This window comes from Euwallacea similis, chromosome 2, assembly GCF_039881205.1.
Source record: "Euwallacea similis isolate ESF13 chromosome 2, ESF131.1, whole genome shotgun sequence".
NCBI classification, from domain to species: domain Eukaryota; kingdom Metazoa; phylum Arthropoda; class Insecta; order Coleoptera; family Curculionidae; genus Euwallacea; species Euwallacea similis.
The window spans coordinates 8,836,202-8,858,077 of record NC_089610.1 but is presented as its reverse complement, the minus strand read 5'-3'; the positions used below and the strand labels follow the sequence as shown (position 1 = coordinate 8,858,077).

Here is a 21,876-nt window from a genome sequence, read left to right as displayed (position 1 = left end):
GGAATAGTCATTATCTGTCTTTCTCTTATGATTTCTAACGGGATTCGTAAGGCAGTTCTGTGCCCAGTTCGGAGTACTCCTAGAGCGAGAAAGTCACGCTAAATATGAAAAGAACGTAAGCGATGTTGTCAATAAAGTTGTTTTGTACTTAGATTTGTTATGGAAGGATCATTTTACAGGTTTCATTAATTGTAAAAATTAAAATTTTCTAGCAACCATTGACTTTCGAACTAGTCTTTATCTTTATTATTTTCTTGTGTTCATCCAGAGAGTTCTTTTTCGCGAATTTTAAATAGAAAAGCTTTCGAGTATTTTTGGTGTTTACTATAATTTAACTACATCTTGGCAACACTGTAACAGTGAAGGACGTCGAGATTTGTCGTTTCTTTGTTATATTCGTTATTTTCCAATTTCCAATAGTTTTTTCACTTCCCACCAAAATAATTAATTTAGTTGTGTTTAAATTTGAAAAGTGGTTTGATACAGCCATGGCCGAGAAAGAAAAATCAGAAAAACCGAAACACCCCCTGCAAAAAAACCTTCCCAAAGATGGTCAGGTTGTCCTAGCTATAATGAAGGAAATGGGAATTACTGAATACGAGCCCAAGACTATTGTTCAATTAACGGAGTTTGTGTACAGATATTCCACCTCTATTTTGCAAGAAGCTCGGATATATGCCGCTAATAATTCTTCCAAAAAAACATTGGATGTTGATGATATTCGATTGGCAATTCAACTCACTGCAGAGTCTACATTTACCACCCCACCACCCAGAGAAGTAAAATTTTAATTCCTTTGTTACTTTGGTTACATCTGAATTTCATTAATAGGTAGTTCTGGAGTGTGCATCAGTAAAAAATTACTCGGCACTTCCAACAGTGAAACCACATTGCGGCTTGCGTCTTCCTGCAGAACGCCATTGTCTTTCTTCGTGTAATTACACCCTTAAAGCTGCGCAGAAAAAGTTACCCCCGAAATCAGGCTTCATGTCTAGTAAGTAAACTCAATTTATATTAATTTTTGAGAGACATAATTGTTATTTCTTATTTCCAGGTGCACCTGGCTTAAAAATGACTTCAAAGTCCAATATTAGTTTTGTAAGGAAACAAAATCCTCCAGTGTTGAGGCAAAATGTGACCATTGGAAAACCAGGTGTAAAAATTAGTGGAAATCCAGTTCCTACAGTGCTGAAACCAAAAATACAGATTACGCAAAATGTGCAATTGGTCCCTCCTCCAGGTCCTTCAGGCAGTGCTATGCAAGGGATGGAAATGGGACTGAAGAGAAAGAGGGAGGATGATTCTGATATGATGATGAACTAGGATTAAAAGGTTAGGAGAGGTTTATGCATTTGTGGATAAAATTTAGTGGAGATTGAAGATGGTTAAGATAAACAAGTATTTTGTTATTTAAAGCAAATAAATTGTAAATTTTGAAATATATGTTTTTTAAAGACAATAATAATTTCTTGACTTGTAATACAAATACATGCTCATCTCTGTTGCAGTAATCTATCCATAAACAGCTGTTTTAATGACGTCCAAATGTCAAACTACCATTTTTTTCTAAAAACGTTAAAATGAATATTTGTGTATTAAAATAACCGATCGTCGCACACATTATTTCCTTCTTTCGCCCTCAAAAAAATTAAATTAATATTTTAATATAAATTTAATTCAAATAAAATTAAAGTGATCCATGCTTACAGCTGTTTAGTACGGTAAAGAGAAAAAACATATTTCTGTAATCAGCTGTTTTAATGACATATAAACGTCAACTACTCTTTTTTTCTAAAAACGTCAAAATAAAGATTTGGATCGTGGCCCAAATTATTTCCTTTTTTCGCCCTCAAAAAAACTTAATTATTCCTAATTTATCAATTAATTTCACCATCCAATGAATAATTCCTTATTGTGTATACCTCGCGTATTTACCTCGACTTGAATGTAGAATTCACATAGTGAAAACAATTTAATAATCCACGTATACTTTAGATAAGGGGGCTTATCTGTATGGAAAACTTCATTATGGCATAATGAAAACAGTCTGGAGGAAATAACTATGCTATTAAGACTGATACCTTAACACAGTACAGTTGCCTTTTTTTCTTAAAATGTTTAGTTGCAAGAGCATTAGTGCAGTGAAGATTTTTGTCGGTGGATTCCTAGTATTGCTACAGCCAAGTGTGTCACTATGTGGTTCCGAAGAGGTCAAACATATGTCCAAAGAGGAAAGAACACTTTTACAGTAAGATTGTGTATTTATCTTTGTTTAAAAGAGTCCTAAAATATGGAGAGTCAATCAAGTGAGTGGTCAATCTAAGGCTGTACTTGAAATATCCATATTACATACAAACAAACAATGGGGCAGTTTATACTGTGTAGGACAGTAGTGTACTTGTTTGAACCTATCACTTTATCTCATTAGATTGAGATCAGTCATTTAAATACCTCAATTGATTCTAGATGCTTTGCTTCAGTACATAAGGAGACAAAAAGTCAAAATGATAATATCTATTAGGATGTGAATTAACTGTTAGTACTATTGTCCAGTGTATCAATTATAGTATATATATGAATCTCAAATGAACATTGTTTGTCATTAAAATATAAAAGCTTTTTAGGTTTCTAAGTAGTTCATTATTTCAATCTGAGTGTCAACTTACTTATTGTATTAGGGCCATTGAGAGCACCGAAATGTGAGATGTCTATTGCCTAGATCTTAATAATAAGCCATATATGGCTAAAATGATATTTATAATGATTTAAGCTTCGTTTCATAGAGAGGAAGCAAGAGACATGTTTTATCATGCATACAATGCATATATGGAAAATGCATATCCAGCTGACGAACTTATGCCCTTGAGTTGTCAAGGGCGCTACAGAGGGGTAACACCTAATAGAGGAGACATAGATGATCCTTTAGGAAAGTGAGTATAACAGCATCATTTAGGTGGCTATTTTTTTTAACAATCCTTAATAGACGTATTTTTCTATAAATAGCAACTTGAATACTGATCATTGATTATATTTTATTCTGAGTGGTTTCGTTATTAGGTAGGATAAGGTCAGGGTATCGTAAGACCAATGAACCATTAAAATATTTACTGTTGACTTGAGAACAGTAAAAAAATACCATCAGGAAAAAAGAAATTTTAATTAATATTGAACATAACTATAATCTAATTTTATACTCATGTTCATTGCTTCAAAAATATTTTTTGCAGCTTTTCATTGACTTTAATCGACACTTTGGATTCCTTGGTCGTCTTAAATGACATGGAGGAATTCGAACAATCTGTGAAACTAGTTATTAAAGATGTAAATTTCGACAACGATGTAGTTGTCTCGGTTTTTGAGACCAACATTAGAGTAGTGGGGTGAGTCGTCCTATAAACTTTGAAGCTTTTACCAAAAGATTTTTCATAGGGGCCTTCTGTCAGCCCACATATTAGCAGACCTTCTGCAGCAAAGAGACGGTATAATGCCGTGGTATAAAGGAGAGCTACTGAGTATGGCCAAAGACATAGGTTATAGGCTGTTGCCTGCGTTCAATACCACTACAGGCATTCCTTATGCTAGAGTATGCTTTTGGTAACATTTTAATGTAATTTCCATCTAATTTGTTTTCTAGGTAAATCTTCGATATGGTACTAAAAGCGACCGAATTGAACATTTACGTGAAACTTGTACTGCATGTGCAGGTTCTATGATCTTAGAAATGGCGGCTTTGTCTAGATTGACGGGTGAGCCAGTATTTGAGGAGAAGGTCAGTTTCTTGTACTCACAAGTTTAGTCCTCATTTTACCACGTTTTAGGCACACAAAGCCATGGATGAACTGTGGAAAATGCGCCACCGTAGCTCAGACTTAATGGGTACTGTTCTAAATGTCCATTCTGGCGATTGGGTGCGTAGAGATTCAGGAGTTGGTGCAGGAATTGATTCATATTACGAGTACTGTCTTAAAGCCTACATATTGCTGGGCGACAATAAGTACTTGCATAGGTTTAATCGACATTATGATGCGGTTATGAAGTACATATCTCAAGGTCCTATGCTACTTGACGTTCACATGCATAGGTAAGCAATTATTGTAACACTTGATTTGTTATGTTTGAGATGTTTTGCTTTTATTTTAGGCCTCATACAACTTCAAGAAATTATATGGACGCTCTCCTTGCTTTTTGGCCGGGTTTGCAAGTGCTTAAAGGGGATATAAAGCCTGCAGTGGAGACCCATGAAATGTTGTATCAAGTAATGCAGAGGCATACTTTTATACCTGAAGCATTCACCACTGATTTCCAAGTCGATATAAGTGTTCTTAAGAATTATTGTTATATAAAAAGTGTTTTCTTTTAGGTTCATTGGGGTAATCACCCATTAAGGCCCGAGTTTCTCGAGTCTACGTATTTCTTGTATAGCGCAACAGGTGATCCCTATTATTTAGAAGTAGGAAAAAATGTTTTAAAGAGTCTGCAAAAATATGCACGTGTGCCTTGTGGTTACGCCGCTGTAAACGACGTTAGAACAGGTAAAATGTTATTATCATAAATAGACTATAATAAGTTAAAGTTGTGCAAAATAGCAACGTCGCAGGTGTTATTTTTCAACGAAGATGTGAAAGTTCTTCTTGAAGCCAGGCTAAGAATTGAAGCGGAATTGTTATTTTGTCTTCGATTTTTTTAATGTTTTTTTGTAAAAAAATTAATTTCTCTGGAAAATCATCACTTAGGCAAAAAGGAAGACAGGATGGATTCCTTTGTACTATCTGAAACATTCAAATATCTCTACTTACTCTTTGCCGATAAAGACGACGTTCCTGTTAATTTGGATGAATTTATATTCACCACTGAAGGCCACCTTTTTCCTTTGACTTTGTCAGGCCATGGTCCTAATTCTACCAAAATTTTATCAGGTACAACAGCTGTTGTTTCTTTATTGTTACAATTTCATTTAAACCCAATTTTAGATTCGGAATTGGAGAATTCTCAGCATGCAATGTCATGTCCAAATACTCTATCTTTGTTCCCTGGCGCCGTAAGGAAACCTTTGAAACATATGGTGGATGGAATGTGTCCTAGAAGAACTAATAAACGAAGGTGATTTAATTTCCTGTTGGTATAAAAGGAACATTAAATTTGAATTATACTTTTTAATCCAGAAATATCTTGTTTTCCAGATTGACTGCGAGCGAATTTTCAGCTGCAAATATGAACCATTTAAAGGTTCTGAAAGAAATGGGAATCAACATTATTGCATTAACCGATGGGAGAGTGCAGTTGCTACACACTCCAACTGCGGTAATTACAATAAACTGCACTTTAAACGAAAAGATTAATGCTTTATATGCAGGCCAGGTCTACCATTGATGCGGAGGAAGGACTTTTATTCATGCAAGAAATGGCGGAATTGTCAAAAATACAATCGCAGCAGCCCGATCCTACCCCGCAGGTAGTTTCCTTCCCCCTGAAAGATGACATAACAGGGGGGAAAGTAGAGGTTATAACCGTTCAAGTAGGACCGGCACAGTTTGGAGAAACATTAAAGGGTAAGAGGGAGTTTTCACAGTAGTTTTCTTGATTCTTAGTAAAGGCGTCTCGACGTATATTTATATTTTGTAGTCCTATTGAGAGACAGATTTCTTGGCAAATGGTGAATGCTCCTCATACTAAACTTCTTTTCAGATAATTATTTAATATTATTCAATGGAGTTTCACGATTTTAAAACTCTTGTAGACAGACTTCCTTAAAGAATATATTTTCTTAGTTGGCGAAAGCGCTCAATGTTAACTTACTATTCACCTCTTTTATTCCGCCGAATCGACTATTTTTCTCGGCAATGATGTACTCTTTTTATCTTAAGTGCTTTCGTGATGGTCAATTTACTTTTTGGTTAATTATTTAATATTCCTCAAGGTAAATTTAAAATATTAAAACTTTGTATATATTTTCTTGGTGTTTTGGACGGAGTAGTCTTTCATTTTCTGTTAAAAAACAATTTCATTTGATTCAGTTGTCGATTTTCTTCGTAATATAAGCATCCAAGCATATCTGACTCATTCTCAACTTTGATTTATTTATTGTAATTAGGCGACAAAATAATTAAATCCCGAGCAGTCAAATTTTCGCCTTTCAACGGATGCAGCGATTTGGACGATTTGCAGAGACCCATTTTAGCCAAAGGTGCCATTGCAATTATGAAACGCGGGGACTGCATGTTTGTCGATAAAGTAAAGTAGTTTTAAATTTTTTTTCTCAAATTAATTTTATCTATCTTTATTAGGTTCGGAGGGCTCAAAAATTCGGTGCAATAGCCGCTATTGTAGTGGACAATGTCCCGGGTAGCAACGCTGGCAATTCCCCCATGTTTTCCATGTCAGGAGATGGCACTGATGATGTTAAAATACCAGCAGTTTTTATGTTTGCGCAAGACTCTCAAAGGTTACTTAAAGCACTGTACTTAAATCCCATGATGGAGATCACTATTAGGGAAATGGCAGAAGCCAGAAGTTTAGAGAGTGAGGAGAGCATGTTTCAGAAATTAAAAGTGAGTGAATTGTTTGAGTTTTTATATTTTGATGAAATCTGTTATTAGATGTCAGTGCAGGAGTTCCTGAATAAGCATACAGGAATTGTAATGGGTTATGAAAAAACATTAGAAGAAGGCGTTTTTAAGGCCTCTATTGGCACTGAGAAGATCAAAATCACTTTAGAACAGCATAAACTTCTTCAAATTTCTCCAATTACAGGTACTTTTTTCTGCAATACTATATTTTATCATTAACTAAGTTTTATGCAGAAAAACCCTTCAACTCTCACTGGTCTTACGTGACGAAGCAGTTGCTGAAAACATTGCTTCAAACTGAAAACAAACAAATATCAATTCCTTTAACGATGATGAGGATTTACTACAAAACCCTGAACCCCGAAGGGACGCATATAGATGATCCTATAGAACAAACTAAATGGCTGCTTGGGGAATTAACCAAACAATACCATGCAAAGGACGATGATTTGGTATCTGCAGCTCCTGCTAGCGAATCCTCAATATTAGCCAATATAGAAAAAGTGGCGGAGGAGATTAGAAATCTCAGAAACGACCCAGTTATCAAGGGGGACAAAGAATTTGAGCAGTTATCGTCGTTGCTGCTAATGCACGGTAAAAGTCAGCTACTCCAATTGATGGAAAACAGGAACCTGTTGGAGGCTTTGTCAGGTTTAGAGATGGAAATTAAGGAGGGAGTTGAGGATGAATTGGTGAAAAGCGAGAAAAAGAAAGTTTATTCAGAGAATAAAGTTGAGGGGCAAGTTGCGAGGATGCCGGATGAGTTGTGATAGAGTTAAATGTGATATTTCGGGGAGGTTCGCTTTAAAATAGTCTTAAGAGAAAAACATTGAAAACTGTTGATGAAGAGTCTCTTAATCATATCAGCCGGAAGTCTTTAAAGCAGTCTTCCATAATTTCAGACGAAATATTCGCCAGATATTAAAGTCGGAGAATAAAGATTTTTTCTCTGTTTTACTTGGGGGATCAATTTTTTTTTTGTCACCGTGCACGTATGGTTGCCCAAATCACTAATTCACAAAACAAATAATAATTTTCCTTATCATTTTGCCTCCTGTATAATATGATCTCTTAATGAATTTCGTGTTACTAGTGATGATTTTTATCTAGGACATCGGCATAATGTTCTCTACGAAACTACCGGAATTTTGATCAATTTCTGTAAAAAATTTCATGTAGAATTTGTTTTCCTACTCTATTGTCGACACTGCCTTTATCATGAAGTTTCCAATTTAGGTGAAGGGACGTAATCATTGTATGCGCAATTTTTTTGCAAAAAAATGACAGAATTTAGCAGTTTTATTTAATAATTATTTATTGTCGTGGCAGTTTAAATGGCAAAGTTTTAAACTTAAATAATTGTCATTGTATTATAAGCTGTATTAATATTGCTTGTACAGAGATCTAATGTATTAAATGTATAAAAATCATAAGAGATATTTTTATATAACTATATAAATATAGGGTAGGTAACTATTAGAAACGAAACTGATACTTTGTTATTTATATGAATTGTAAATAAACTATTACTTTTCAAATTCAACGTTGTTTATTTCAACATAATTCATAATATATTCATGCTTAAATTTCCGATTGTGAGTTAGCGTTTAGGCCCTCATATTCTGCTATCCTTACAGTTATTGGACATACCCAGCACGTGGTGAGTGTAGCTACTTTGTACACACCTATGCCTGATGAAGCCAATAAGTAGAATGATGGGTTACTTAATATCCTCTTTCCATTTTTTACTTAGAGGTGAAAACCTGTGAGGTTAGAATAGGTATTTCCTGAACCTTATGTAGTTAGGCTGTTGCAAAATGTTGCTCACAGGATTGTAGCCCAGATTCTACACTCAAAAATACAAAAAAAAAACGTAAATTAAGGTTAAAAAGTTTATTTACTCGTCGCTAAACAATATTCAAAAAATACGAATAGTAAAAATAAGACTACATCATTAACAGTCAATAAACCCGATTTATGAATCTACCATTTAACCAACGCGTTCCCGAAATAGAGCCCTTGATGAACGTTTTTATGAATAATAAATCTTAAATCTTTAAACCCGCGAACTTTAAGTACAGAGTTCGACATTGAGAAGACAAACCAATCTCCAAAGACATGAGTTAAAACTAAGTAACAACACACCTTTTTCCTTTTCACCAACTCTAAATAACGCTGCTCTTTGATTTATTAAATAATTGTACGTGAAGCTGATGCATGTCCGCTAAGGCTGTTTCAATTTTTCGAGCGAATCGGTGACAATCCTGAGAAACAGTCAATCAATTGCAGAATTACTATGGAGAGTTTAAGCTCTTACCGTCGTAGGACAACTCTTTTTGTTTGAAATATGGAAGAACAATAAATCCTCTCCTGCAATTATGTAAGAGACGCCGTACCCATCGTCGGCCACAGGCCCAAAACCGCCTCCTGCAGATATACATTTTGGGTGTTTTTTGAGATCCATCCTCTTGGTTTGTCCGTGAGGCGTTTGTGACGTCGACAACCTCCATGAATCACTCAACACTTCCTTCAAGAAGGGCGATTCTATTTCCAGGTATTTGGAAACGACAAATAGACAGAAAATATGTCTGTCAATGCCTTTACCGCACATCGCATCCTTTACTGCCCTCTGAAATATCAATTAGATACTTAAGCCAACATGCTGAAAATAAATCTTACTTGGTGCGTTTCACAGGCAATTCTCAATAGCCTAATCTTCTCCTCAGCAGGTACGTTCTGATCTTCCATGGCTCTCACCCAGTTGGAAGACTGTTCAGTGCAGGGCCTCACTGTTTCGGTCCTGCCTTCCCTATACAGTCTCGTCATTGTCGCTTCGTAGGTCAGGCAAAATTTGCCGGCGTCTCGGAAATAGGCCAACTGCAGGGCCATTTGAATGTAGGCGTCTGGGCTTAATTTGCAACCTTTCATAAATCCTGAAATAACTAGTATGTAATAAAAATCTATTGGGAGATGCTGAGGTGCACATGCCTTTGCCATATCTATCGTGAACATATATCCGAAGGTCAAAGTCTTCGATCAGCTTATTTGCTATATCTAAACTGGCCTGGATGTCGTTTTGGCACTCGAACTTGATATGCCAGTTCAATCTGCTTGGGGGTGGAGGCGTGAATTCTGGGTTACCTAAAGTATTGCCGTTGGTGTCGAATCTGAACCAAGAGAGACAGTTAATTGTGTGTTAAATAAGATGATATAAGAGGAGAGCCCAACAAATATTTGCTTTACGCAAGAGTTCCAACAGGGGGCATCTACGAGGCACGTTTAATAAATAAATGGGTAATTCTTTATATTATGAAATAAAAATAAGTATTTGTAGGGTCTCCAAGTGTATCATCTTATCCTGCATTTTTTTATATAAAATAGATGTTTTGCAGTTAAAAAATGTTTAGTTTCATACATTTTTACGACAAAATGTTACACAAATAGCAGAGGTTAGCAGAGTCTAATGGAACATGCCAAAAACTATAATTGCAAATTATTTTATGTACACTTTTAGTATGCTACATTTGTAGGTCTTTAAACTGCAAATAGGGAATAATTCATAATTATTTTATACTCAAAAATCAGCGAAAGTCACTACAACTGACTAAAGAAACAATGCGTAAGCCAAAAATGCATACTTCTAAGCGATTTTCCTGAAAACTGACACTATTTAAAAAGGAAGAATTGAATAAATAACTAATTAGAAAGTTTATATCTTACACTTCTCAAAATCTCATATACAAAAATGAAAAATAAAGGGGAATTTAAGCAAAATCTTTACCGTAGGGTTTCAGCTTCTTCAAGCAAAATATATTCCAAGCAGTGCGCAAGAATCGGAGCGTCAGACCTACAAAGTTGAAACCAACAACAGGAGGGTAAAAATCCAGCCACCAATGTCAGTTAGGAAAAGAACAAAAATTCATGGTTTTCTACTAAAATTAAATTGCCAAAGGCGCAAAAAATATATGTACAGATACGATTATTAACAGGCCAAAACCATAGGGAAGCAAGCAGCTAAGAAGGGTACCAAGTATTAGTTAAAAACATTTGGTGGACATAAAAATTACCGGGGATCATAAGATTCTTCTGTGACCACCCATTCCCAAAGGTGGGACACCACAGCTGCGTCTGCCCTATAATTTTTAAAATTATGGCACTGAATTTAATCACAGAAAACAGTTCTAAATCTCAATTTTCAATCAAATAACTCGCTCACCAAGAATGCTCAGCATTAAATCCCAATCTACCATTGCTTCCTATACATAGTGTAAATGACTTATCAAACCATCTATCATATCCCCGTCCATGAAGCAAAACTTTCCCATATCTGTCCAATTTTGAGGGATCATCCTAGAAAAATCATTGTGCTTCATGGCATTAAAACATATTTATTTCTTTACCATGTCAAATTCATAAGGAAAATCGTCTAAAACCACCACAAAAGCTGCTTTCTCAATGGCATCTAAGGAAATCCTATTAACTCCTTTTGAAAAATATTTGTCCCTAACATAAGCCCAATGCTTTCTAACTCCTGCAGTCAAAGCAGCCAGTTTCTCTTCGCCTGGTTGTGGCTGTGATTCGTCTTTGAGTATTTGCTCAATTTGCCTTAAAAAAAGATTTTTCCTTAACAGGTTTCTCTCTTTATGTGAAAGCTTACATTTGAATTTCTGCGGGTCTCAAAATCCTTCCTCTGTGATAGATGAAAACCTTAAAATACCTCCCCTTATGATATACTGCTATGTGAGTACTATCTGGGAAATGTAATATTTTATCAGCTTCTGTCCCTGGAACTCTTGTGGTGTTAAAAATCCGTTCATACTGCCAGTTGCACAGAGGTACTAGGCCTTGAATAAGGATAGGATCTAATTCCTGTCTATCCAACAATCTACAAAACTTCCCTTTTCTAAAAGCCCATTAATACAACATTTATGAAAATACCTTCGAAACATTAGAAGAGAATTGATAATTGAGCCAGCTCTTGCAGCTTGATTAGTTGTGGGATGTAACATTATAGCGTCAATGCCATAGAAATTCGAATTAATCATCAATGGGTATCTGCCCCTCAAATAAACATATTCCTCCCACCAATCAGAGACATAATTTGACGACCACCAGGATTTTAAAACAAGATAACGTTGCAGCTTCTTGCCGATGCCGTTTTCAAATTTTGCAGCTAGTTTTACCATTTTGGCATGAGCTGAGTCATCAAGCAGCGGGCGTACGCTTTTGAGGTACTGAAATCACTCTATCAAGCATAAAAAAAATGGACAAAACTTTTGAGACCTCACCCTCATCACTGTGTCATGAAGGGAAGGTAATGGTAGTCTAGGCAAAGAGCTCTGATAGCTATACAACTTAGGGGTGTTCCACCCTCCTAAGACTTTAACCATACCAATCCAAATCTTTGTTATAAATGAAGGTTTACTGTCTTTAGTTTGCAATTCATACATCCACCGTTTGTACATAAACAGCATTTTTAAGGAATACCGCAAGAAGTAAACTCCAGACAGCCAGTAAGTTAGTGAGGATAATGCACAAGCACCTAAATTCCATAGTATAGTTTGCCTGAAAGGGATTGCTTAAAGGGAAAATTTGAGTATCAGAAAATATTACTTACGAGGGACATATGCTTAAAATTTTGGGAGGCAAGTTCAATGGTACCTTGAGACCGTTAAGATGCATTGCAGATACCAGTCCTATTATTACGCATAAATAGCTGTAATGGCCTGGGTAGATGCCATTATGAACATTGTTCTAGTGTGGATATTGATCATACATGGGACAATGTTCTCTGTTTACTTACCAGCAATCTTGCTATCCTTTTTTTCCATGATCTTACTCCACTTTGCCATACCAAGTGCAACACTTCTCTGTCCAGATTTACATCCCATCCTTCATGGGTGATGGAAAAGGAAAAGGCTACCGCTGCATGGGCTTCTGCCATGGCTTGCCTAGTTTAGTCTAACCTTCTGAGAGAAAAATAAACAAAAGGTTATGGTGTAAGCAGACTTTTTAGGTACTATAAGAGGTGACTGTTAGAATACAATATTTTAGTCAAGATATATTCTTCAGAACTTCAGGCCTCGGAGCTTGTAAATATTTAGGAGAATTGAGAGTAATATGCAAAAGGGTCTCAATACAAATTTTCGGATTTTGATTCACCTTGTGCTTTAGACTACTCAAAACTTCTAATGAAGAGTTTGATGGTGGATTGGAAGGAGTATCATGAAATTTCTATGATTTTTTCATTCAAAATGCCACTTTTGTTGTTTAATTGATTCAATGAAATACCTGTAAACAATACCTTTTAAAGTTCAATTAAAAAGGGTAACCTCTTAACCTCATTGAAAAGATTAAATTATTCTAATGAAACAAAAACAGAAAAAATCCTGCCTTAAATAAACAACTTTGCACGTAAGCATACATTCACACGTCGTTGATTGCAGAAAACTGAAACTTCTGTCGAATAAATTAATGAAACAGTGCTGGGTTTATGTGGACTTAACACACAGAATCACGGAGTAACGATAATTAAGCCTAATTAATCATTTACATTAATAAATTTGGTATTTTAATTACTGAAAAAAGAGAAATTTCTCCTCACCTCCCAAAATTTTCTACAAAAACCAAAACAATACATTTGACAACCATGGTAACATTCTATGTAAGCGGTATTGCCGCTTGTGCGGCCCAGTTTTCGCAATTAGACATATTTAATGTATAGGTTACTGAGTTCAAGACCCACAGTCCTTGCTTTCATGGTCAGAGTAACGAGTTTGGTATCTTTAGAATGTTCAAGATCTGAACGTTTACATTGTCGACCACGAACCCAGCGATATTTACCGTTAACGTGCGAAAATGACCAATTTTTGACATTGACATTCCATCGATTGTAAAGTGTTTTGTCCAATGTCAATGTTCATTTTTCCCATATCCAACATTGTCCAATATTGTCCAAATTGTTGATTGTGCACTAGAATCCATTGTCCAGTTTTTTGGATTTAATTTTACTGTGCGACTTTCAAGGATTCTCTGCCTCATTGCCCCTGTTGCAATTGCCAACTGCCATTTCCATTCAATCAGTTTACAAAATTTGGAAAGTCGGTTATTGTCCTCGGTCAGTGACTCAAGGCTTCATTATTATTCTATTAGCTCTTTATTGTCAGTTTAAGTCATTGTTTTCCTGCAGTGCCCTACAAAATACCATCAAAGACTTGTTTCTCAACTTCATATGTTCTGGATTATATCCAGAGACCTCCAGATTTGCATCAGGTACATTTATCCAGTTGTAAAGTGCTTTCTACCCCAACGAAAAATGGCAGGCACTAGTGATCGCCACTATCACAATGATACAAGCAGTGACACTGAAGATTATACAGATGATAGACGAAGAAAAGTTTTCAAAAACAGAATCAGGTAAGATGTTAATTGTCTTGAAAGGTTTTGTTTCCCCCTCATTTTGAATCAGTGGCAATGTCAACATGAAAGTCTTTAAAACTTAGGGCACTTTAGAGTTGTATAAATTCAGCAGTGTAGGTGCTTTTTCCTTCTCTTTTAAAATATTTGGGACAGCTGTCAAATTAGTGTTTAGTTTAATTGAGTGGTTTTAAAGTGTGTGCTCACAGTCAAGTTTTGTTGCATATTGCTTTGTTGGAGGTGAAAGCTTGTATTGAATATTAGAATATTATAAATTACCAATTGTCCTAAATAGGTATTCAATGCTATAATAGGTAATGGCATATTTAGACACTATAAATTGTGCCCATTTGAAGTACAAACCCTCATGTAGTTTTGTGGGAATACAGATCTGGCACTGCACTAATTTGCTTAGAAACAGTTCTCTTTATATGTGTGAAATTGTAACTTGGAACTCCCAAAATATTAAATGCAAAAATTGCTAGTCATAAAAAATCTCATTGTGGTCTCTGAACTTGACAAAGTTTTTCCTACATAAATCTATATAAAAACTACTAAACAATATGTTTAATATACATATTTGTAAGTTTTTAATCTACATATGTTTTGGTACCTTTAATCTTCTTTATCTTGCAAAATTCATACCTGAATCTGTGTATTCACTACCAATAATTTTGAACAGACACATTTGCACCTGATTTTATATTGCTTAACTATCTCATGAATGTTCCTTAGGTATTTGGACTTTTGGATGAGAATTGGTTACTTCCTTTCACTTACAATTGTTGGTCATCTCAACTTTTTATAGCCAACATTTATATTTCAGATTACTCTATAGCTTCTAATGATAACTCATTAGGTGGCAATAACAAATTGAAGTCCTTTCCTACTTTATTCTTAAGGACTTTAAGGAGGCAATTAGCCACATTTTGGTTTTAGGTATTTCTTTGCATTGTGCAGCAACAAAAGTCATTTTTATTACATTAGCAAGGTATCTTAATGAATATGTTATGCTTAAAGTCATGGAATTTTAATCGATGATGAGTAGTGACTATTGACATTGTTTATTTTAAGGAATTCTTGTATCTGAATAATTCTTATAGAATGGTAAACTATCAGCAAAGTAAGTTAAATAAATAAATGATTTTGTAGGTGCAACAGATTTAACATTTTTATCACATAATCTTTTATAACATGTAAAAAAACAGTTTCATTTAGGTAGATTTCTAAAAATCTGGGAGTAACATTGAGAAATATTTTTTTAACTGAAATTATAGTATGTTTCAGTTTACCATTTCTGAGATACTATTGATGAGTTTCAAATGTGGATCACCTAGTATGCATCTCAGTATGCACTGTACCCTCAAGTGTTTACTTTCCTGTCCCTGTCTATGATATGATATCTGTTTTTATTTATTAAGTAATTATAATTATGACTAGTAGCGCTCACTTAAATCTAACTTTAGAACATAAAATGTTCTGTGGAGACATTTATTTATTGTTATCATACAGTGTACATATACAATACAAAGACAAAATTGATATATAGCTTTTGTGATTCAGATGAAGAAAAATCAGTTTTTCAATATAAATCCTTTTAAAAATTCTAATAGGTAGGTGAATGTTATAAAACAAAATTGAAAACCATCAATTTTATACATTTCTGCATTTTGTGCTCACCTTTGAGATCTTAAAAATAGGGAAAGATTTATGATTTGTTGTGAAACATTAATTGTATTTTCAAAATAATATCGCTCTTCTATTATCACATATTTCAACCATCATACATTAATACAGATCTCGAGGGTTACTCCAAACTGTAGTCATCCAATCGAAAACTGGCCAAATGGGTATCCCCCCACTCTCTCCACAACAACATCAAATGGTCCCCCTTTTCCCTAACGATGATCGCGTTACTTTAGTGGTGGACAGTACAAGATTTGTAGTTGATCCTGCCCTGTTTGTGGCTCACCCAAACACCATGCTAGGTCGGATGTTCAGGTAATTTTCACAATCATATATTCCCTCTGTTTGTACATAAATGCTCTAGCTCTTCTTTGGACACACATCCTAATGAGAGGGGTGAATATGAAGTGGCAGAGGGTATTCCGGCTTCAGTGTTTCGTTCGATTTTGGAATACTACAAGGGAGGCCTGATCAAATGCCCCCCTTCAATATCTGTTCAAGAGCTAAGAGAGGCTTGTGATTATCTGCTCATCCCCTTTGATGCTTCTACAGTTAAATGCCAAAACTTAAGTAGGTTTTAATTCCAATTTTTATCAAACACAATAATGATTTGCCACATTTCTAGGGGGACTTTTGCATGAATTATCAAATGAGGGTGCTCGTTGCCAATTTGAAGTTTTTCTTGAAGATCTAATTTTGCCTTTGATGGTTAATTCAGCCCAAAGGGGCGATCGGGAATGTCACATTGTAGTCTTACTTGATGATGATACTGTTGATTGGGATGAAGAATATCCACCTCAGATGGGGGAGGAATATAGTCAGACCGTGAATAGCACTGCAATGTATAGGTTTTTTAAATATATTGAAAATCGAGATGTGGCCAAGCAGGTGCTCAAAGACAGAGGTCTGAAGAAAATTAGGTTGGGGATTGAAGGATATCCTACCTACAAAGAGAAAGTGAGGAAACGCCCTGGTGGTAGGGCTGAGGTGATTTACAATTACGTCCAAAGGCCTTTTATCCACATGTCATGGGAGAAAGAAGAGGCAAAGAGCAGACATGTGGACTTTCAATGTGTAAAGTCCAAGAGCGTTACGAATTTAGCTGAGGCAACTGCAGATCCAGCTTTGGAGTTAGATGCAAGAGGCAAGTTTATAGCAAAAGATTAACGATTTATAGAAAATGTTATCTATTAGGTAATCCTATTGTCACTGCCACCATCGGAGACCCGGCCCCGGCTGATATGCCCGCTTTAGATAATGAGGAAGGGGCAGTCGGAGGCATCCCTGATCTGTTTCCTGCCAACAATCTACCACCCGACGATCCTAACGTTTAAGCTATCATTGTTTATCTCATAGGTTTGCCACAATTGTATAACGTTTGGTGCGATGTACCTATTGTTTGGAAGAGTTTCGGCAACAGAATAAACATATCAGTTGTTAATTTCGGTAGCTTGGGCGGGGAATTGGCTGGCAATGTTTAGGAAAAATAAAGTTATAAAACAACGATTTTTAGAGGTCTATACCACTTAAAGTTTTGCGCTTTTGAATGTTGTTTGTTACATTTCTGACTGAAATTTTATATAACTTTCGAATCCTCACACAAGTCTTCTACAATACTATTGCGCTCGGAGTTGTATGTGTAGTTCAGTTTCCCATTGGATTATTGTAAGTTAAGTGATATAAAAGTTTTTCCACTTATATTTTCCTTAGGCAATTAGTGTGCAGTTATTGGGATGTACTACTAGACTGAATGACGATTTATTATTTCAGTAATATAACATGTTATTTGGCTGTGTATTTAAGTGTTCAGACAGGAAATTTCTTTACATTAACTTTTACCCCATTGAACTGTGACTTGGTGTCTATAGAAAACAATAAATCATATGTTACCCTGTATATGACATTCAAAAATTCATTAATTTACAGTTTTTTTCCTGTGATAATATAACAACCAATTTTGCATAATCAATTTATTTTTTTATCTTGTCTTATTTATTTTGTATGTTTGTATGTGACCTTTTGTCCACTACAAATATATAATACTCTTATTAAAAAAAAAAATAGTTTTATTAATTACAATAAAATACTTCTAACATTACTCCTATTTGCTTAAAGGCTCTTGTATTCTGAAACAATCACTGACAATCTTCCATTTGTCCCCTTCAGCTGTGACAATGAAATTTTGTTGGAAAGTTTTTGGTGTTTTGTCCTGAAACTTTACAGTCCCACTGGCCTGAATCATAAATGTTAACTGTCCATTAACAGCGCTGTCTGCAAAGTACATTTATTGAGTTTAAAATCTTATTGGGGCTACTACAGACCTAATATAGGTTGCGCATCCAATGTAACTAAAGTGTGATCAGAGTATGGTAAATTGCTGATGAATGTTTGTATGTTTTTCTTGCCTTTGACTCCATTTCCATTCCATGACAATAGTCCTGTGTCCAAGTAAAGTCTTTCCATAAGCTATATGTAAAATTGGGGTTGAAAACTTTTCCTGTATGCATAAGTATAATCATGCTACTTACTTGTCTTCTTTTGTCTGTGGTTTCATAATAGAGTTTAGTGAACTCTTCAGCCACTCGGCAGGCTTGGTCGATTTTCGCTTTCAACTTTAAATACAAGGAAAATCAGATATGAAATAATTAAGTTAACAGGAATATATTGACGGACGGGTTTATTAGAGTAATCATGTAATGTAATGTGATCCTCCAATTATTTGATACTCTGTTACAAAACTTACCTCAATATTGGCCATAATTTTAATAGTTGCGCGTGGAAACTTGCTTAGAAACAAAAATTCTTGTTTTTGAAATTAAGAAGCTTTGAAGGTGCAGGGCTGACTATTAATTAATGAAGAACAGTGGAACAATAATTAAATAAATAAATCTCATAACCTCACAATCGCACTTATCGCTTAACCAATCACCAACTTTCTTCCAGAATTACTCCTATTCCTATTTATTTATATTTTATTAGAGCGCATTACCTTTATCCCTATCCCTTAACTTGGTTAGAAAAGGACATCAAGTAAGTTATATCGAACAGTTAATTGTCATTTGTAAGTTTTTTTTAGCGTGACGTTTTTCAGCATTTTATGAGGTTAGAAAGCCGTTTTCCGAAGTTTCGCTTTGTGAATTTTAATAAAGCCAAAACAGACAAAAAAACCATCAAAATACATCGTGAATTGCATATTTTCGTTGAGAGAAAATTTTATTAGAACCATTATTGGACAATCCTCAAAGTAAATATGAGCGAAAAAGCAGGAGATTGGTGTTTAATAGAAAGCGACCCTGGAGTCTTTTCTGAGCTGATTCGCGAATTTGGTAAGCAGTTGCGGGGCGCTCAAATCAAATTCTAGTGTCTTTGATTGCAAAACTTCCTTATTGAATTTGCAGGATGCAAGGGGATCCAAGTCGAAGAGATGTGGAGCTTGGAGGACAACCTCTTTGTCAACCTTCGGTAAGTTAAAAAAAAACTTTTCCGTGGTCATAAGCAAAGAGAAAAATCAATTTTAGCCCTATTCATGGCTTGATATTCCTTTTCAAATGGACAAATGATACATCAGAACCAAGTGGTTCACTTGTTCAAGACAATAGGCTAGACAAGATCTTTTTTGCCAAACAAGTGATAGAAAATGCCTGCGCCACTCAAGCAATCTTAAGTGTTTTGCTCAATTGCCGTCATCCTGATGTCAAACTAGGTCCTACCCTGACAGAACTGAAGGATTTCTGCCAGGGTTTTGATGCCAACATGAAAGGCCTGACAATCAGTAATTCCCAAGTGATTAGTTCTGTTCACAACTCCTTCGCGCGACAGCAAATCTTTGAATTTGACCCCACTTTCAGTAAGAAGCAGGAAGATGCCTATCATTTTATTAGTTACGTTCCCATTGATGGGAGGTTGTATGAATTGGATGGACTAAAAGAAGGGCCTATTGATTTGGGTGCCATTCCTGCTGATACCGAATGGACTGATATTGTTAAGCCTATAATTGAGAAGAGGATGAAGAGGTTAGTTTTTTTTTTGCAGAAAATATGTTTTTAACTAGAGGATGTGCTCAGATATAGTGAAGGAGAAATCCACTTCAACTTAATGGCGTTAATTAGCGATCGGATAATGATGTATGAGCGCAGAATGGAAGAGGTGCAGAAGAAAATTGATGCAGGCTCCACTGAGGAAAGTTACAAGAGTCAGGTCAACGATTGCAAGTTATTGATACGAGAAGAGGAGACCAAAAGGAATCAGTATAGAATAGAGAATATTAGACGAAAGCACAACTATTTGCCTTTGATAGTGGAGATTTTGAAGTTGCTGGCCAAGGAGGGAAAACTTATGCCTTTGTATGAACAAGCAAAAGATAGAGCTTTGAAGAGGCAGAAAGTGAAAAATTAATTTTCATATTTTTCTTGAGTAACTTCAATTAAATTTTTTTACTATATTTGATTTTTTTTTCACCTTGCTTTGACTATTTTTAATTTTGAAGCACAAGGTTCTGCGTTTGAGACAGCCTCTATTTTATTTAAATTAAATAAAATGAAATAAACTATGTCTGAGTGCTCTCTTTTCATTTTCATAAAGCTCAACTTATGTGATATTACAGCCGATCAATCAGATACACGTTTTCTAGGGTACTAAGTCCTGTTTAGGGTTTTTAGAATGCCAAGGACACTACGCTCGCTCAGTTTTTTTGAGGTGGATTTTTTTTCGTAAAAGTTCAAAGCATAATAATTTTTCATGGGAGAGCTCTTTTTCACCTCCCAAAATTTTTACTACACCCAACCGATTTCCAATGAAATACGTGGCCGCGTTTAAATGACCGCGTACGTGACGAAAAATGATCATTAACACGATTCTTGTGTGATGTTAAAGATTGATTGATTTAAAACAAACACCTGCATCCATCTGTTTTTAAACATAATGGAGTCTTCACTGGAATTGCGAAAAACTATCGTATACATAAAAGCATTTAGTGAAACGCTATAGATGCTCTTTATTGCTTTTTTTTCACATTATGATCAAATTAAAGGTACTTCATGCCGGCTCATTTCCTTAAACTTATCCAATCCTTCCCTGTTGCACTCTTCGAAATAAACCAAATTCTTCCCATTGCTCAACCACTCTGTTAACCTCGGAAATCGCTCGGGGTCAACTGCAAACGCCACCTCCTCTATAGTAGTAATTATTGCCAGAATGGTAAGGTCTGCAATAGTGAGATCCTCCCCGGCAATCCATGGCTTATCCTTCAGAAAAATCTCCAAAATTCCCAAGTATTCAAGAATATTCTCTTTGGATTCTTCCATAACTTCGTCTGCGACCCCTGCCAACACTGGATGCTGCAAGAATTAAGATGTGGGTGCATTTGAGGTGATATCTAATATTTACTTACAAATGCATCTTTGCACTTTTCGAACAGGAGGTTGTCAAAATGCAGGCGTTGGTTGATTAGGGCGCATTTTTTGACGTCGTTTTTGGGGTACAAAGAGTCCTCTTTGGCGTATTGCCCAACAAGATAAATGGAAATTGCGTGACTATCCCAGATAGAGAAATTTTCATCCGGGTCCACCAGAAATGGAACTGTGTGTTGAGGATTTATCTATTAACAGGAAGTTACTGTTTATCCAAATTCTTCTGATGCGTGCACGCACTTTTTTAAAGTTACACTTTGTGTTAAGTCAAACCTGACCAATCCGCTGTCGCTCTTATTATGCGCAGAACTCGCTGCGTCGACTCTCGGTAATGCACTGAATCCATACACACCTCTAACATCTCCTCCGTCCTTAGAAATTCTCTTTCCACCTCTACAAGCTCCAGCTCCAGCCCGATGGCTTTGGCGACCATAAGAACTGCTCTACATGGGGGGCTCATTGGAAAGTAGTACAATTTTGGAGCCATAACTGTGAGCGCGCAATAAATGATTATTTGATTGATTTTTGCGTGGGACTTCTAACTTACCTTCTGCTGCCAGGACAAAAATGGACTGGAAGGAATTTGATCAATTCGGCTAAGAAATCAACCTATTGATTGAGACAAAAGAGTCAGCAGAATTATATTGCGTTTGCTCAGGATAATTTTCCGTTATTTCTGTATGTATTCTTGTAACCCTGGAAAATGGTCTTGAAGCTTTAGATGATTCATCATTGATCTAAATTTAAGAACGATAGAGATCTTTTTTTATAGAAAACATTATTTGTTATTCAAAAAACAA

General features: G+C 35.6%; 7 protein-coding genes across 11 annotated transcripts; 4 read left to right on the top strand and 3 right to left on the bottom strand.

The window, feature by feature from the left end:
* Nucleotides 1-413: 413 nt before the first annotated feature.
* Nucleotides 414-1,387, top strand: Taf9 (TBP-associated factor 9). Its single transcript, XM_066402675.1, has 3 exons — nt 414-779; nt 832-994; nt 1,055-1,387. Exons 1-3 carry the CDS (start codon nt 489-491, stop codon nt 1,321-1,323), a joined length of 723 nt encoding a protein of 240 aa, XP_066258772.1. The 5' UTR covers nt 414-488; the 3' UTR covers nt 1,324-1,387.
* Nucleotides 1,388-1,748: 361 nt separating this feature from the next.
* On the top strand, nt 1,749-8,104 carry Edem2 (ER degradation enhancer, mannosidase alpha-like 2). Of its 3 annotated transcripts, XM_066405711.1 has the most exons (16): nt 1,753-2,248; nt 2,784-2,930; nt 3,228-3,380; nt 3,430-3,583; nt 3,635-3,769; nt 3,819-4,081; nt 4,141-4,306; nt 4,361-4,532; nt 4,734-4,916; nt 4,971-5,100; nt 5,181-5,301; nt 5,354-5,549; nt 6,092-6,231; nt 6,285-6,548; nt 6,597-6,750; nt 6,801-8,104. In XM_066405711.1, the coding sequence occupies exons 1-16, from the start codon at nt 2,115-2,117 to the stop codon at nt 7,334-7,336; spliced, it is 3,048 nt and encodes a 1,015-aa protein (XP_066261808.1). In that variant the 5' UTR covers nt 1,753-2,114; the 3' UTR covers nt 7,337-8,104. The 3 variants fall into 3 exon arrangements, with proteins under 3 accessions (XP_066261807.1, XP_066261806.1, XP_066261808.1); XM_066405710.1 differs by having other exon boundaries at nt 1,749-2,248; nt 4,734-5,100; nt 6,609-6,750; XM_066405709.1 differs by having other exon boundaries at nt 1,751-2,248; nt 4,734-5,100.
* A 340-nt stretch (nt 8,105-8,444) lies between these two features.
* whd (carnitine O-palmitoyltransferase whd) lies at nt 8,445-13,239 on the bottom strand. 3 transcript variants are annotated; one of them, XM_066402289.1, is made up of 14 exons: nt 13,171-13,239; nt 12,370-12,535; nt 12,184-12,320; nt 11,855-12,131; nt 11,505-11,800; nt 11,224-11,451; nt 10,967-11,171; nt 10,783-10,916; nt 10,634-10,699; nt 10,348-10,413; nt 9,555-9,733; nt 9,246-9,499; nt 8,884-9,195; nt 8,445-8,830 (listed from the first exon to the last, which is right to left on the bottom strand). In XM_066402289.1, exons 2-14 carry the CDS (start codon nt 12,508-12,510, stop codon nt 8,732-8,734), a joined length of 2,394 nt encoding a protein of 797 aa, XP_066258386.1. In that variant the 5' UTR covers nt 12,511-12,535; nt 13,171-13,239; the 3' UTR covers nt 8,445-8,731. The 3 variants fall into 3 exon arrangements, with proteins under 3 accessions (XP_066258386.1, XP_066258394.1, XP_066258403.1); XM_066402297.1 differs by lacking the exon at nt 10,348-10,413; XM_066402306.1 differs by lacking the exon at nt 10,634-10,699.
* Nucleotides 13,240-13,482: 243 nt separating this feature from the next.
* mri (mrityu) lies at nt 13,483-17,465 on the top strand. The gene is made up of 5 exons (XM_066401884.1): nt 13,483-13,982; nt 15,780-15,983; nt 16,033-16,238; nt 16,294-16,812; nt 16,863-17,465. The coding sequence occupies exons 1-5, from the start codon at nt 13,798-13,800 to the stop codon at nt 17,000-17,002; spliced, it is 1,254 nt and encodes a 417-aa protein (XP_066257981.1). The 5' UTR covers nt 13,483-13,797; the 3' UTR covers nt 17,003-17,465.
* Nucleotides 17,466-17,623: 158 nt separating this feature from the next.
* On the bottom strand, nt 17,624-18,571 carry Nxt1 (NTF2-related export protein 1). Its single transcript, XM_066402020.1, has 4 exons — nt 18,412-18,571; nt 18,197-18,280; nt 17,990-18,134; nt 17,624-17,939 (listed from the first exon to the last, which is right to left on the bottom strand). The coding sequence occupies exons 1-4, from the start codon at nt 18,424-18,426 to the stop codon at nt 17,770-17,772; spliced, it is 414 nt and encodes a 137-aa protein (XP_066258117.1). The 5' UTR covers nt 18,427-18,571; the 3' UTR covers nt 17,624-17,769.
* Nucleotides 18,572-18,751: 180 nt separating this feature from the next.
* Uch-L5 (ubiquitin carboxy-terminal hydrolase L5) lies at nt 18,752-20,111 on the top strand. Its single transcript, XM_066405456.1, has 4 exons — nt 18,752-18,994; nt 19,067-19,130; nt 19,187-19,681; nt 19,733-20,111. Exons 1-4 carry the CDS (start codon nt 18,919-18,921, stop codon nt 20,061-20,063), a joined length of 966 nt encoding a protein of 321 aa, XP_066261553.1. The 5' UTR covers nt 18,752-18,918; the 3' UTR covers nt 20,064-20,111.
* A 467-nt stretch (nt 20,112-20,578) lies between these two features.
* LOC136416665 (glutathione S-transferase 1-like) lies at nt 20,579-21,837 on the bottom strand. The gene is made up of 4 exons (XM_066401948.1): nt 21,624-21,837; nt 21,429-21,565; nt 21,058-21,264; nt 20,579-21,004 (listed from the first exon to the last, which is right to left on the bottom strand). The coding sequence occupies exons 2-4, from the start codon at nt 21,561-21,563 to the stop codon at nt 20,687-20,689; spliced, it is 660 nt and encodes a 219-aa protein (XP_066258045.1). The 5' UTR covers nt 21,564-21,565; nt 21,624-21,837; the 3' UTR covers nt 20,579-20,686.
* Nucleotides 21,838-21,876: the final 39 nt, after the last annotated feature.

Excerpts from the sequence above, each read along its gene's own strand:
- Edem2 (XM_066405709.1), top strand. The coding sequence starts at position 2,115 with ATGTTTAGTTGCAAGAGCATTAGTGCAGTGAAGATTTTTGTCGGTGGA. Across the intron at positions 2,249-2,783 it reads GAGGAAAGAACACTTTTACA|AGAGGAAGCAAGAGACATGT; the intron begins GTAAGATTGTGT and ends TTCGTTTCATAG. Across the intron at positions 6,751-6,800 it reads TCAAATTTCTCCAATTACAG|AAAAACCCTTCAACTCTCAC; the intron begins GTACTTTTTTCT and ends AGTTTTATGCAG.
- Uch-L5 (XM_066405456.1), top strand. The coding sequence starts at position 18,919 with ATGAGCGAAAAAGCAGGAGATTGGTGTTTAATAGAAAGCGACCCTGGA. Across the intron at positions 18,995-19,066 it reads TGAGCTGATTCGCGAATTTG|GATGCAAGGGGATCCAAGTC; the intron begins GTAAGCAGTTGC and ends TTGAATTTGCAG. Across the intron at positions 19,682-19,732 it reads ATTGAGAAGAGGATGAAGAG|ATATAGTGAAGGAGAAATCC; the intron begins GTTAGTTTTTTT and ends GGATGTGCTCAG.
- Taf9 (XM_066402675.1), top strand. The coding sequence starts at position 489 with ATGGCCGAGAAAGAAAAATCAGAAAAACCGAAACACCCCCTGCAAAAA. Across the intron at positions 780-831 it reads CCACCCCACCACCCAGAGAA|GTAGTTCTGGAGTGTGCATC; the intron begins GTAAAATTTTAA and ends TTTCATTAATAG. Across the intron at positions 995-1,054 it reads GAAATCAGGCTTCATGTCTA|GTGCACCTGGCTTAAAAATG; the intron begins GTAAGTAAACTC and ends TCTTATTTCCAG.
- Nxt1 (XM_066402020.1), bottom strand. Across the intron at positions 18,135-18,196 it reads CCACAGACAAAAGAAGACAA|CTTATGGAAAGACTTTACTT; the intron begins GTAAGTAGCATG and ends TTTTACATATAG. Across the intron at positions 17,940-17,989 it reads GGATGCGCAACCTATATTAG|ACAGCGCTGTTAATGGACAG; the intron begins GTCTGTAGTAGC and ends TGTACTTTGCAG.
- mri (XM_066401884.1), top strand. The coding sequence starts at position 13,798 with ATGTTCTGGATTATATCCAGAGACCTCCAGATTTGCATCAGGTACATT. Across the intron at positions 15,984-16,032 it reads ATGCTAGGTCGGATGTTCAG|CTCTTCTTTGGACACACATC; the intron begins GTAATTTTCACA and ends TAAATGCTCTAG. Across the intron at positions 16,813-16,862 it reads TTTGGAGTTAGATGCAAGAG|GTAATCCTATTGTCACTGCC; the intron begins GCAAGTTTATAG and ends GTTATCTATTAG.
- whd (XM_066402289.1), bottom strand. The coding sequence starts at position 12,510 with ATGGCAGAAGCCCATGCAGCGGTAGCCTTTTCCTTTTCCATCACCCAT. Across the intron at positions 12,321-12,369 it reads AAAGGATAGCAAGATTGCTG|AACAATGTTCATAATGGCAT; the intron begins GTAAGTAAACAG and ends TATCCACACTAG. Across the intron at positions 12,132-12,183 it reads ATTTTAAGCATATGTCCCTC|GCAAACTATACTATGGAATT; the intron begins GTAAGTAATATT and ends AATCCCTTTCAG.
- LOC136416665 (XM_066401948.1), bottom strand. The coding sequence starts at position 21,563 with ATGGCTCCAAAATTGTACTACTTTCCAATGAGCCCCCCATGTAGAGCA. Across the intron at positions 21,265-21,428 it reads GGACGGAGGAGATGTTAGAG|ATAAATCCTCAACACACAGT; the intron begins GTGTGTATGGAT and ends TCCTGTTAATAG. Across the intron at positions 21,005-21,057 it reads AAAAGTGCAAAGATGCATTT|CATCCAGTGTTGGCAGGGGT; the intron begins GTAAGTAAATAT and ends TAATTCTTGCAG.